Source organism: Paramisgurnus dabryanus, chromosome 1 (assembly GCF_030506205.2).
Source record: "Paramisgurnus dabryanus chromosome 1, PD_genome_1.1, whole genome shotgun sequence".
Lineage (NCBI taxonomy): Eukaryota > Metazoa > Chordata > Actinopteri > Cypriniformes > Cobitidae > Paramisgurnus > Paramisgurnus dabryanus.
The window spans coordinates 32,618,418-32,631,343 of NC_133337.1; the positions used below are offsets into that span (position 1 = coordinate 32,618,418).

At 39.3% G+C, this 12,926-nt stretch overlaps 1 protein-coding gene across 2 annotated transcripts in view; it reads right to left on the bottom strand.

Annotated features, from left to right (window-relative positions):
- Positions 1-12,926, bottom strand: part of plxna4 (plexin A4) — a 288,289-nt gene that overhangs the window by 48,040 nt on the left and 227,323 nt on the right. The window contains exons 10-18 of one of the 2 annotated variants that reach the window (XM_065289686.2): positions 11,959-12,159; positions 11,545-11,641; positions 10,393-10,583; positions 4,991-5,142; positions 3,383-3,500; positions 2,756-2,892; positions 2,403-2,567; positions 1,232-1,325; positions 49-288 (exon numbers count right to left, since the gene is read on the bottom strand). In XM_065289686.2, the coding sequence (XP_065145758.1) occupies positions 49-288; positions 1,232-1,325; positions 2,403-2,567; positions 2,756-2,892; positions 3,383-3,500; positions 4,991-5,142; positions 10,393-10,583; positions 11,545-11,641; positions 11,959-12,159 (1,395 nt within the window). Of the gene's footprint in view, positions 1-48; positions 289-1,231; positions 1,326-2,402; positions 2,571-2,755; positions 2,893-3,382; positions 3,501-4,990; positions 5,143-10,392; positions 10,584-11,544; positions 11,642-11,958; positions 12,160-12,926 lie in introns of both variants that reach the window. The other variant, XM_065289685.2, reaches the window with a different exon arrangement.

Genomic DNA, 12,926 nt, shown 5'->3' on the forward strand with positions numbered 1-12,926 from the left:
AGTGATCGCAAAGGATGATCGACAAACCTGTTATGTGCAGTTTATTACCTTGAGTATGATGGGAGACCCTGGTTTGAGCTCCTGGACACCAGACACGCTGACTGGTTCGAACACTGGATTTGGGAAGTAGATAAAGTTGGTGTTGTTGAGGGCCAGCACAGACTGAACACTGTCCAGAATAAAGCCGAACTCGTCGGGTCTTTCGGGCACCTCCTTATGTCTGCTCAGACTGTAGGGAAGCTCCGGTGCCATGCACTGCATAGTGGTGGGACTCAGCACTTGACACGTCTGGTAGGTGGAAATAGGATTAGGATTAACGACAAAATTGGATTTGAATTACAAATAATCATCTGTTTTTTAACACTGGTGACAACCTAATTCACAACCAATTTTTAAAGCCAACCACATTTTTTACTCTCATTCAGTCGTTTCTCAGTTCTATGTACATTCGCTTTGAAATGTATAAATAGGATGTCTGACACGACCCTTGAGTTCTGTGAGCCCACAGTGGCTGTTAAAACAACCAGACAGCAGACTAGGCATCAAAAGCATCCCTACAGATACGTCCAGTCAATATAATTGGGTTCTGCAGATGACCCTTCACCTCCTACAAAGCAAAGACATCTATAAAAGGTCAGAGCGGGTGGGATCATTAGATAAAATAGATTTCAGGTCAGCATTCAAGTCCAGTCAAACTCTTTTCAGACTACTCACGAGCGATCGCATTACATACAGTATACAAGACGACTTGCAATGGCCCAACTTATTTTGGGGCCGTGCTTTGAGGAGCAGAGTGCCAACGTCTAATCATATCGCAGCCCAGATGCTAAACGCGGCCATGTGTGAGATACGTGCACCAGATAACATTACGCTCTTTTGTCTCCATTCCCTTTCAATCAGATCTTGCTGAGTGCAGCCTCCCATGGCTCTTCGGGTCCGTTCGGAAGACAGGAAACACGATACCCTTGTCTCCGCATACGGCATTCTCCGTTTTCCAGCACAAAGGAAACATTGCTACCTCTGCTGCTCAGACTTGGCAGTTTTCCTGCTCTTTGCCTTCTTTGTCTCTCTCTCCTTTCCTTCTATTCTAAGGCTGCCGTTCTGATCCAATGGGCCGCAGCCGACACAGGTGATTGGAGCGGGGGGAATATTCTGCTAATGGTCATTGCGGTTCACTAGCCTCAGGTTAGGTGAAAAGCTCATTTACTGCGAGGAAAGCGTTTGCACTTACGTTGACCGTCTCCATGTTCTTGTATTTGGCTCTGATGAGGGGGTTCTGGATGATGTCCAGGTTGGTGCCGGTTACGGTCACTGGTGTGTTGCCACTGTGAAACCAATAGCACGTTTCATTAAGATGCATTTGTTGGTTTTCGCCTTGGGCAGTTCTTTATTTGACAAAGATTTCCTGTTTGTAATTTGCTAAATATGCAATGATAATATTTTTTTTTTTTTCAAATTTAAAAACATGATATGAAGATAGTCAGATGTGTCTGTTTTGAAAAAGTCCTTAAATATATATATATATATATATATATATTACTTTAATTCATTGGTGCTTAAAGGGGTCACATTATGAGATTTTTGTGACATCACAAGGGGAGCCAAATTTCAATGACCTATTCTTTCACATGCTTGCATAGAATAGTTTACCAAAACTAAGTTACTGGGTTGATCTTTTTTACATTTTCTTGGATAATAGAACCACTGGGGACCCAATTATAGCACTTAAACCTTTAAAAAGTCTGATTTTTATGAAATGTCCCTTTTAAATTCATGAACTTTTTTATGACTTAGCTGGGTGCAATCCAGATAAAGCAAGGCAAAATTTGGGCTGTCAGTGAAAATGTTATACACGTACAACTATAGCCTAAAATAAATGAAATAAAATAAATAAATAAATGAAAGCAAAATGATAATAAATGATTTTGGCAAAATCTACATGGAACCAAATTCAAGTATATTTTGCCTAGAAGTGGGTTACTCATAGCCGTACAACATCAAGTCTCCAGTTAACCTAGACCAGGGGTCTCCAACCTTTTTGTGAGCAAGGCCTACATAAAACAATCATGGAGGGCTACTTTTTTGATATAGTCTACTGTTCTACTTGTTGATTTTTTTATTTTACATGTTGATTTGTTTTATAATTGTTTAAAAATGTTAACATGCATAAACGAAGCCAAATACATATTAAAAATGAGGCTATTAATAGAATGTGCTTTGACGGGCAATTCACAGACTCTTAATGCCCGCGGGCACCATGTTGGAGACCTCTGACTTAGCCGGTAATGACGGCTATTGCTTGCTGGGATAAGTTTACTATACAGTAAGAGGCATAAAATGTCCCATGTTGCCCTCCTAAAGATCACCCAGCCTCAGTTGGTATGTATATGTAGTGAACACACCTGAAAATGCTCCACTCAGGTTCCAGTTTGGTGATTGTTGGGTCCTCCACGTATTCGAATTTGAGATCTTTGTGAATGTGTGCTTTATCCACGAACACAGATACGGACACATTTCCATAACCTTGCATTGAGGCGTGTGAGCGGCACGTTATCCATTGTCCTCCTCTTCTGCATCATCAAACAAAAAAGATCAAATAAACCAAGAACAGTGTCATGGCTATTGATGCTATTGATTATTGAAAGTCTCAAGCTACTATTATCAGTATTGATCTTCTCTGACAGATTGGAGTTTTGCATGGGCGGCGAGCCAACCTAATGATTTGTGACATTACGAAGGGCATGCTAGACTCTACCTCTGAAAAGTGCACTTCTGGTCTTTGAACATGATGGACACGTTGCTGCCAGCGTCCAGGTTGCTGCCGGTAATGTTGACTATGGTGCCTCCAGATACAGGCCCTCGACTGGGCTTCAAACTCAATAATCTGGGAATCTGTAGTGGAAACAAACACTGGGAATTATTGACAAAGCACGCTTTCCATTCCTCTATCTCTCTTCCAATCGAATTATGAGATCTCCTTTTTCTAAGAAGTCCAATAGCCGTTCTCACCTATAAATAAGTACTACATCTGATCGAAATATATAAGCTGTTCATGTTTGCATAAACCACTTTTATACAGCAAAGAGGCGGTAAAAAGCAAGAGGGGGATATAATCACGAGTGAGGCCGGCTATAAAAGGCGAGTTTTATGGTCAGTCTTTCCTATCGGAGGGGTCAAGCACCCACTGATATGACTGAATGCATCGTCAGGGGTACAAGGCCAAAGGTTTTACTATTTATCTAATACACCACAGTAAATCCAGACACTTTCAACCCTGAAGTGGCAAAGGCTTTTAATTACACAGGCGTGATTAAGATCATGCGGAGGGACCGGCTGGTCAATAGGGCTTAGTTTACAGCTGGTGATTTGTTGCGGTACTTACCACAAAGTAGTAGTACTTCGATGACTTGGCCATGAACTCGGTCCGACACTCTCCGACGCACACTTGGACATTTCCGGCAAACTGGCTGCGTTCTGCTTTTCCCATTTCGCACACGATCCTGTAATGCACACACACAGATTTGTTTTCATCTTTTAAGCTAAATATTATTTTCTAAATCTAATACCTTCATAAAGCCATTATTTAGTATGTTTATGAAAGCGTTTGGCTTGTGGGTACCAATAAACACATTCTGTAAATAGGTGATTTTACGTTTCGCTTGCTTGTAGGGATTTTTGAGACAGAATCAATAGACAAGGACATTTCCTCAATGACGTTCTACATTTTGTAAACAAGCATGTTATTTCTGAAACATATTAAATAAGAGACTTTTCTGTCCCTGACATAATAATATATGCATGAGCCTCGGAGACAAAAGTTAATCTTCCTCCTCGCTCGCTGACAGGTGTCAGACTTTATCACACAACATGGTAAGAAGCTTACACGGTGTATAAAATAAAAAATAATTATAGCAATAAAAATCAACAAAAAAATTAAAGCAAAGAAATGCTTAAAACTTTTTCCAGAGGCCTTTTTGGGTCAGGACAATAATACTAAAACATTTTAATACTACCAACATGGTTGTCGAATGCTCAAAAATAATGCATACTTATTATATTTTGCTGTTCTGACCTGGGATTAAAAGTTTCCTTTAGGGTACCTATTATGCAAAATCCACTTTTACACGGCAATTGGACATAAATCTGTGTTGGCAGCAAACATTCACCCACTCCTTTTAATCCCCATTAAACCAAAGCAGTCTCATTAGACATGCTGTTTTGATTCTCTTGTTAATGTGACATCACACTGATTAATCCCCACCCACAGCCACTGATTGACAGTCCTGCATTACCAAAGTTTTCACTGTCAGCGAGTTGTACACTGTTCGCCATATCTCAATATTGGTCTATAGTTAACCTAGACCAGGGGTCTCCAACCCAGTGGCGGCTGGTCAATAGGGGGCGCTGGGGCGCGCCCCCAAAGTTGGCCAGAGAAGAAAGCTACTTTAACATGTTACCAAAAAGTTAAATATATAGTGCAAATTAATATAAAATAAAATCATTTATGTGTACTATTTCACTGTTAGTCATGTTATAATTTCACATCAAAACTGAGGTCGTTGTGTGTGTCATGTTTGTGTGTCTGGGCCGCTCCCCAAACGAGTATGTATGTAGGTTAGTAAAAAGGGTAAAAACATGTCACCTGAGGCTGAGCTCTAATTGGCTGGTTTTGTTTTGGATCCACCTTGGGGCGCAGGACTGTGCGCCCCTAACCCTCCCACTTATGTTGTAAGCGAATCAATATTGTTATTTATGTCTTTGACATCATGTGATTGGATCTTTCTCAGAGTCTCATAACTGCGTTGTATGTATAATAAAGTAAAGTTAGTCCTTAAATTTAGTGTTTATATTTTGCCACTGTCCAGTAAAATGTCAAATATGTTTAGACTGCATATGGACACAAATGGATTTGGCAAGTTCAAGATTTACATATCACACTGGTACAAAATTGGCACGTGTGGCACAAAGTTATTTTTAAATATACACTTACTGTTCTGCAGGAATGTATCCTTCGGGTACCGGCGTACACTCCACATCCGCCACCTTCACATGGTCCTGAATCTCACTGAACTCCAACCCCAAGTTCTCCCCACGGATGGTCACCAGCGTCCCGCCCTCTCTCGGCCCTCGGAGGGGAGTTATCTGTGCAACAGGTCGCCAGGGAGACAAAGGGAAGCATTTAGTCCAATCATTCAGTTAAAATAAAAAACAACATGGTGAGGTTTCGCATCCTTCTATCGTCCCCATCATTAGTACGAGCCAACAGGATATAGAGAGTGACTCAGCAACAACACCCATCATGCACCTGCATGAGTCAGTGAGTGTTAGGGGAGGGTAGCAGTGGAAGAAGCTGTGAGCGATTCGGTTCAGCGGGATAATTGGGCCGTTCTCTGTCAGGGAAGCGAAGCCTGTGTGCTCATAGTGAATAACGATCAGCCGCACAGCCAGCTGAGTCCTGCCCATAGCAAAAACAAAGCCATGCTAATTTACGAACACCGTGTCGGCGTCTAGGAAAATATGCAGACACCAGCATGTAAAATCACATGCTGCTAAGATTGGAATATAAACACGGGCGTGCGTGAGGATGCTTATTTTCATCAAAGCGTGTCAGGTGATCAAACTCTTTTTGTTTTTTGCTCTCAGGCTGCTGTGTAGCACCAAAATACATCTGATTGGAGTTCATGCATTGTATGCTTAAATGTGCAGAACTTAACAGAAATGCAATATAATATACATAAATATATTATCAGTGGTGTATAAAGACCTTACAAAATTAACTGTATTGTTTTTATTACCTTCGCATGAGCCGTTTTTATTTACATACACCGCGGGTCTCCTTACATGGAAGTCGGCGTCATGTTTCTACAGTAGCCCTAAACGGACAAATTGGTATACATAATGCGTTTCTCACTACATTGTCTCAGACGATGACATGTTTGTCCTGTAGGGGCTACCGTAGCTTCTCTATGCGTTTCGAAAGGAAGGGGTGAGCTTTGGTTGCAATTCACAATCTCACCACTAGATGCCACTTTGCTGCTTGCTTGGTGGTTAGTTTCTTGCGTTTCATTCGATACTGGCATTCGAATGTGGCAAATAATAAAAATCATATTAATAACCTAACTGGCAATTCATGTGCCATAAAACATAAACACCGAATGATGTGAAATAAAGATCATTCGCTCACTGAGGTGCACCAGAAGCGAGAACCATTTTGGATTTGGTTGCGCTATCATATGATAACATAATACCAGCCAGCCAATCGGATTAAACTCTTCTCCTAGTGCTCCATGTGCTTCGTTTAGTGCAGTCGTAACAGTAATTTGCTAAAAAACGAAAGCGTTATGGTTTGCTAACAGTATGAGCCTGGTAGCTTTAGCTGGATGTTGAGCCATTGACAGATGCACCAATCAAGCTTGTTTTCTCAGCAAGCAATTTTGCGCTTAAGAGACGTCTAATAGCCGTCCAAACACAGCCCAGATGTCAAAGCTAAACAAGGCGAAATTTGGGATGTCTGTGAAAATGTAATAGACGTCTAACCGTAGCCCAAAAATAAATAAATGAAACCAAACACCTTGTAGTCACTGTTGACTTTACATGACTGAATATCGTACATCTCGCAAGTTATATTGGCAAAAGTAACCAAATTCAAGTTTATTTTGGTTAGAAGTCAGTTGGTGGCCATTGCTTGCTGGGTTCAGATGAATGGTAAAGGATAACTAAACCTAAAAGTCTATGAATGAAGTTAGACCGAAAAGCTAGCCAATCAGCTTAGACTATTCCTCCAATGCCCTTTTTTGATTGGTAAGCCTGCTAAAATATGAAAATGTGGAGGAAGAGAAGTGTTCAAAAGCTAGAATGCAATTCATTATGTAATAATGTGAATAAACCGCCTGAGATAAACCGCCATCTGCAGGATTTTATTGAGCGTCTATCAATCAAAGCTATAAAATGAGCCAATCAAACGCATTCTGACAGAGGCTTAGCTTGTACCTGAGCTAGGGTCTGACTTGGGTGTATTGACAGCTGGGCTATTAGTCCAAATATAAGACACTCATTTTTCATCTCGGCTAAACGAAGAACCGTCAGATCCCAAAGGGAGACACGGTTAACATCACGACTCTTCCTGCCAGATAATGATCCGGCTTTAGGTCAGAGATCTCATTAGCAGCCCGGCGAGTGGTAATTTTCCTTTAACCCATCACATATTACCTGAAATGGTCAAGTTCATCACAGGTTCTTCAAGGCACTGAAATATATCGACAATTCGAGACCCCTGACGGTGACTTTAAATTTGAAACACGCCAGCATACGAACACACCCTGCATGACCGAAACAGTTTGTAGCACATTATGATACAATCATAATTTAATCCCATCTTACAATGCCCTTAGGGATTTACATTTGCTGTAAGGGATCTGTTTTGAGTTTTGCGATATGAAATGATTATTCAAAATTGCATGTGTGTGTGAAATAACAGAAGCACTCGGATACTTTACCGGGAAGTCATTGTGGAAATTGTAACATACTGTGCTAGAAAATGGAGCAGGAGTATTAATGAGTATGTGTAAGAGAGAAAGACTGCGGCCTCTTTTCATTAAAGGATAGGGAGTTGATTAGATTTGTGACTTTGACAAGCTAATTGACGGTTGTTGGAGGAAAAAAAAACTCTTAATCACCATCCACTTCAATGCCAGCTAGAGATTCTTCATCTGCCATGTCACAGTAATCGAGTGCATTAGAATACATTACGACCTGCGAGCCGATCAATTCAAAGAAAGACAGCTGATGATCAGAGAGAGAGAGAGAGTTTATGAAGAGAGCTCTGATCTTGACATAAAATGAAAACAGAAGACGCTTTCTTCACATTATGCACTGTTGATGTGCACTTTAATGTGTTACAATGTCCTCACTACAATGAAACCACTGGAATGATTCAAGTAAAAGTACAAATCTTTAAACTCATAATCTAATGTTGAGATTTGGAGCAATTATGTTTGTAAATATTTTTACAACGATTTCAATCTTTGACATGACCTTACTCAGTCAATATTAAAGGAAAACAACACTGTTTTTCAATATTTCACTATGTTCTTACCCCAACTTACACAAATTAATACATACCTGTCTTTTTTCAATGCGTGCACTTAATCTTTGTACAGCGTGTTGTGAATGTGTTAGCATTTAGCCTAGCCCCATTCATTCCTTAGGATCCAAACAGGGATTCATTTAGAAACCACCAAACACTTCAATGTTTTCCCTATTTAAAGACTTTTACATGAGTAGTTAAACAAGTATGGTGGCACAAAATAAAATGTGGTGATTTTTTAAGCGAATAAAAATGAGAACTATATTATATGGCGAAAGAACACACGCATCATCAGTTCTGACACCTCCCCCTCTCACTCAAACTTCCATCAATATTACAGCGCCTGAGGTTGAAGTGCTGCAAACTAAGCGCTCTTCCGCCATACAATATAGTTCTCATTTTTATCCGCTTAAAAAATCACCACGTTTTATTTTGTGCCACCATACTTACTCGTGTAACTACTCACGTAACAGTTTTTAAATAGGGAAAACATGGAAGTGTTTGGTGGCTTCTCAATTCATCCCTGTTTGGATCCTAAGGAATGAATGGGGCTAGGCTAAATGCTAACACATTCACGACACTGTACAAAAATTAAGTGCACGCATTGAAAAAAGATAGTTATGTATTAATTTGTCAAAGTTGAGGTAAGAACAAAGTAAAATATTGAAAAACTATCTTTCCTTTAAAAGATAACAAGGATGTTATAATTTTACAGAATGTTCTTTACATTTTATAAGATCATTTTATGTAAAAAAAAAAAAAAACTGAAGTAAATCACTTTAGTTGGGATTTCACATATGTGAATCTGGACCACAAACCCAGTAAGTCGCACGGGCATAATGGTAGCAATGACAATCAATACACTGTATAAGTCAAAATTATCGATTTTTCTTTTATGCCAAAAATCATGAGGATATTAAGTAAAGATATTTTTTGTAACCGTAAATATATCAAAACTTTATTTTTGTGAATGGATGCAGTTTCTAAAGACTTCATTTGGACAAATTTAAAGGTTATTTTTTCTTTATATAATTTGATATTGTTTGCACACTCAGATTTTGAAATAGTTATGTTTCGGACAAAAATTGAACTTAATATCAAACCATACATCAATGGCTATTTATTCAGCTTTCAGATGATGTATAAATGCCAATTTCAAAACAATTACTCTTAAGAATGGTTTTGTGGTCCAGAGACACATATTGTTGTAAGCAGGGGTTTTGAAACTTCAACATAGCAGGGACCCCCACAAATAATAAACCTTCATCAATGGACCCCTTTCCTAAAATTTCTATTCATATATTTTGTTTTTCATTATTATATGTTTAAACTGTGTTAGGTAAGTAGTTATTGTGATATTCAAGTTTTCAAACAATTTGCTGTATTTAAAATAGTTGGCTATGTAAATGACACTTACTGTACCATTTTTGCTTTGTTATTTTTTCTCTTAAAATTTTTTTGGGACCCCAGAACATTCTGGTAACCCCAGCTTGAAGACCCTGGTTGTTAGTATCTTATGTAGGATATACTACTTATAATCTTTATTTTATATAGGCCCTTTCAATGTTAATTCTCAAAGCACTTTACCCATATAGATATAGATATATATGTATAGTTTAACTTTGCTGTGTACTTTTCCCATATTGTTTGTACTACGGACAAGTATGACACCTCAAATCATGTTGAGAAAAGGTGTGCTTTAAGTTTTTTTAGTGGTGGATGATGAAACATAAACAATCTTTCAGGGGTGGGCTGTTTTGACCTGGACCACTAAGCAATCACCTATCCACATCTTATGTGATTTCTCATGCCAATATTTTTCTATTTTTGACAAATGAGCTTCTGGTACGTCTGCTGTCCATCATAACCTGCATCACTCAAACACAGGCCATTCCCTCTCTGCTATATGTTCATAATCAGTCATTCTGATGGGGCACCACAGATGTGGTTGGTTTGTTGCATGCGCTTCTGTGGTCCATCTTTCCCTTATATTTCAACCGTACTATTCTGCCCAATGACATTTCATCGTATCATTATATATCTTAGTATCACTTGGTAAACCGTAAAACGTGTGCACATAAATTCTCTGAGCATGATCTTACCACAGGGACTGTGAAAAATGATTAACAATCCTTATTCAGTGTAGTTGAGTGTAGTGCCCTGCATATACTGTACACTTGGAACGCAAAGTCTAATATCTTATTGGAAATCTCATTATTTTTAAAATACAGGCCTCAGATTTTTGGACCCCATTGTATATAAAGCATACAGTATATTTTGGCGTGTGTATCGGTGCGCAGATTTACCTTTGTGATTTTGGGATGTGTGCACTTGCTATTGATGCCATTGTGCTCGAGCCACATGCTCTGGGGGTGAGGACAGTGTTGTTTCAGAGAGCAACGATTCTCCACCTTACACCACACACAGCCGAACAGAGGGTCCGCCTTCAGACACAGCCCGCAGCTCTCACGCCGAGCGTCACACTTGTACAGGTGTACTGGGGATACAGAGAAGGCAAGGTCAAGTTGGGTTAATCAAACTGGATAATGGGACAGGAAGGTTGGGAAAGTTGAGGTAAAACGATGTCTGCAACCCATTTTAGTTCTAAGAGAAACTAGGAAACCGTAAAAAGTGGGAATTGCGTAGATTTATTTATATATACATAGCATACATGTATATATTTAATGGATTTATTTACACTTTTATATTTATGATACTTTTGTATTTATAATATTCTGTGCCAGGGCATCTTGTTCCAAAATAAAATAAAATGCTTTTTAATTTTACAAGATAATAAGACTTGTTTGTCTTACCCCACGGGCCAATATTATTCTCGTATTTAGAGTAAACCTCACTAAATTTTGCTAGATTTTTGTTGTGCATGTAAACCGCTAATACACAAATCTAAGCGAACAGATTCCCGAAATGGAAGCTGTAAAATTTATTGCCAAGGTTTTAGATTGATTTCAGTTTGTATTGGGTCGAGTCTCTATTCATTATGTCTGGTTTGGACGCCAATGCATCAGTCTCTTTCTGTTTCTCTTTCTGTCGCTCTTTCTTTGCAGCAGGTGCCTGTTGGTTAGCTGGGTTTCTGACTGGCTGTCTAACAGGTGGACATGCGCATGGGCTCACCAAAACACTTAAAGACCAAATCTAATTGTGACAGCACACCTCTAACCTGCTGTCTGGTCCAAAGAGATACACAATGGGAGAAGACGAAAGGTGAGAACAGGAGATTTTAGCTCGGTGCCTACATAGACAGCTGCCTTGTTTACCACAAGCAGACCAAATAGGTTTTGAAATAGAGTACAGTTGTGTAACAACTTACAAAGGAGTTAACTTAAGAAAAGGAAAAAGATGTGCAAAAAGGAGGAGTAAACTTAAGGGAAGGATGCTGCTGGTCTGTTGCCATGGACACCGAATCCAAGAGTTGCAGCAGAGCTGATCAGATGTCTCACCTTTGTTTTGGGCAGGGTTGTCAATGCTGAAGTCTCCGTTCCAGATGACTGTCAGATCCACAGGGAGACTACTCATCTCCATCCCATCATACGTGTACTGTAGCCATGGGAACAGAGAGAAAGAGAGAGAGCATGTTTACCAGTTGTGTTGAGCAGAAAGAGCACTTTTATCATTCATGGCAGGTTCATCCTCGGGTAAGTCATCACAGCACAGTATAAAGCTCTGCAGTTCCCACACTTCTGGGACAACAGGCAAACACGCAGTACTTGCACAGAATGCACTCGCCCACAAAAAAAGTTTGCTTTTATAACATCTGCAACTTTTTGTTGCTTAAAATTTTGCACCTTGTCGAGGTCCCCTCGAGTCGTCCATAGACAAATAAGCATTCAAACATTTCTTGAACCCACACATACCGATGTATTCTGGCACTGCACGCTGGAGCTGTTGAAGCGGAGGGCGGGGACTCTTTGCTCTACGCCCTGTATGGTAAGCACACACTCGTACCCGCGCTGGCCTGATTGTGGTTGAGGCAGGTTCTTGGCCCGTAAGGTGATGGGTTTCACCACATTTACAGGTACCAGGATATGATCTGCTGGCAACAGCTGTGGACATTCCTTCAAGTAAAAAACAAGAGAGAGAAATTTAAATCTTACGCTGCATATACACCAAACCCGAAGCATGGAGGAATCACTCTAGATTCCTAGCAGAAATGTATTTTTGTGTAAGTTTGAGGTGTTTTGGCACAATTCGCGTCATTCGCATTGTCCAGCGTCCTTAATATTTAATGTGTATTTTTCTCTTGTTTTAACACTTTTGTTTAAGTATATTTTATGTCTTCATTGATATCATTTCTTTATATTTTCTATTATTTCTGTGACTACACCGATATTTAGTTAACATCTGCCAATACCGATAGATACTGGTAGTTTTGCTTTTTACATTATTGTCATGAAATCTTAGAAGTGCAGAGCAAACAAACTGTAATTCTGGTGTCCATGTAAAGTAAATCTAGAAAAATGTTTATAAACACATTTGAAATGTATTGCTGAAACATGCCAAAAAGACTACGGTAGTACAGAATTGCAAAGTTAGATCATTCAAATTTTTTTACCAGTGTTGGGGAAGTTACTTTAATAAAGTAGTGTTTGCTCGTTACTCGTTACTTTTTAAAAAAGTAATCCATTACTTTACTTAGTTACCGCCTTTGGAAAGTAACTTTTTACGTTACTCGTTACTTTTACGTTACTTTTATGTTGCCTGACTTTGGGCAGAACCCAATATCTGTTTCTAAATGTGTAGGCCTAAATAAAGTTATACTATGGAGGACATAACAGGTATTTCTTTTGTGCTCTTTATTATAAAAAAGTATCAATAAGTTCCT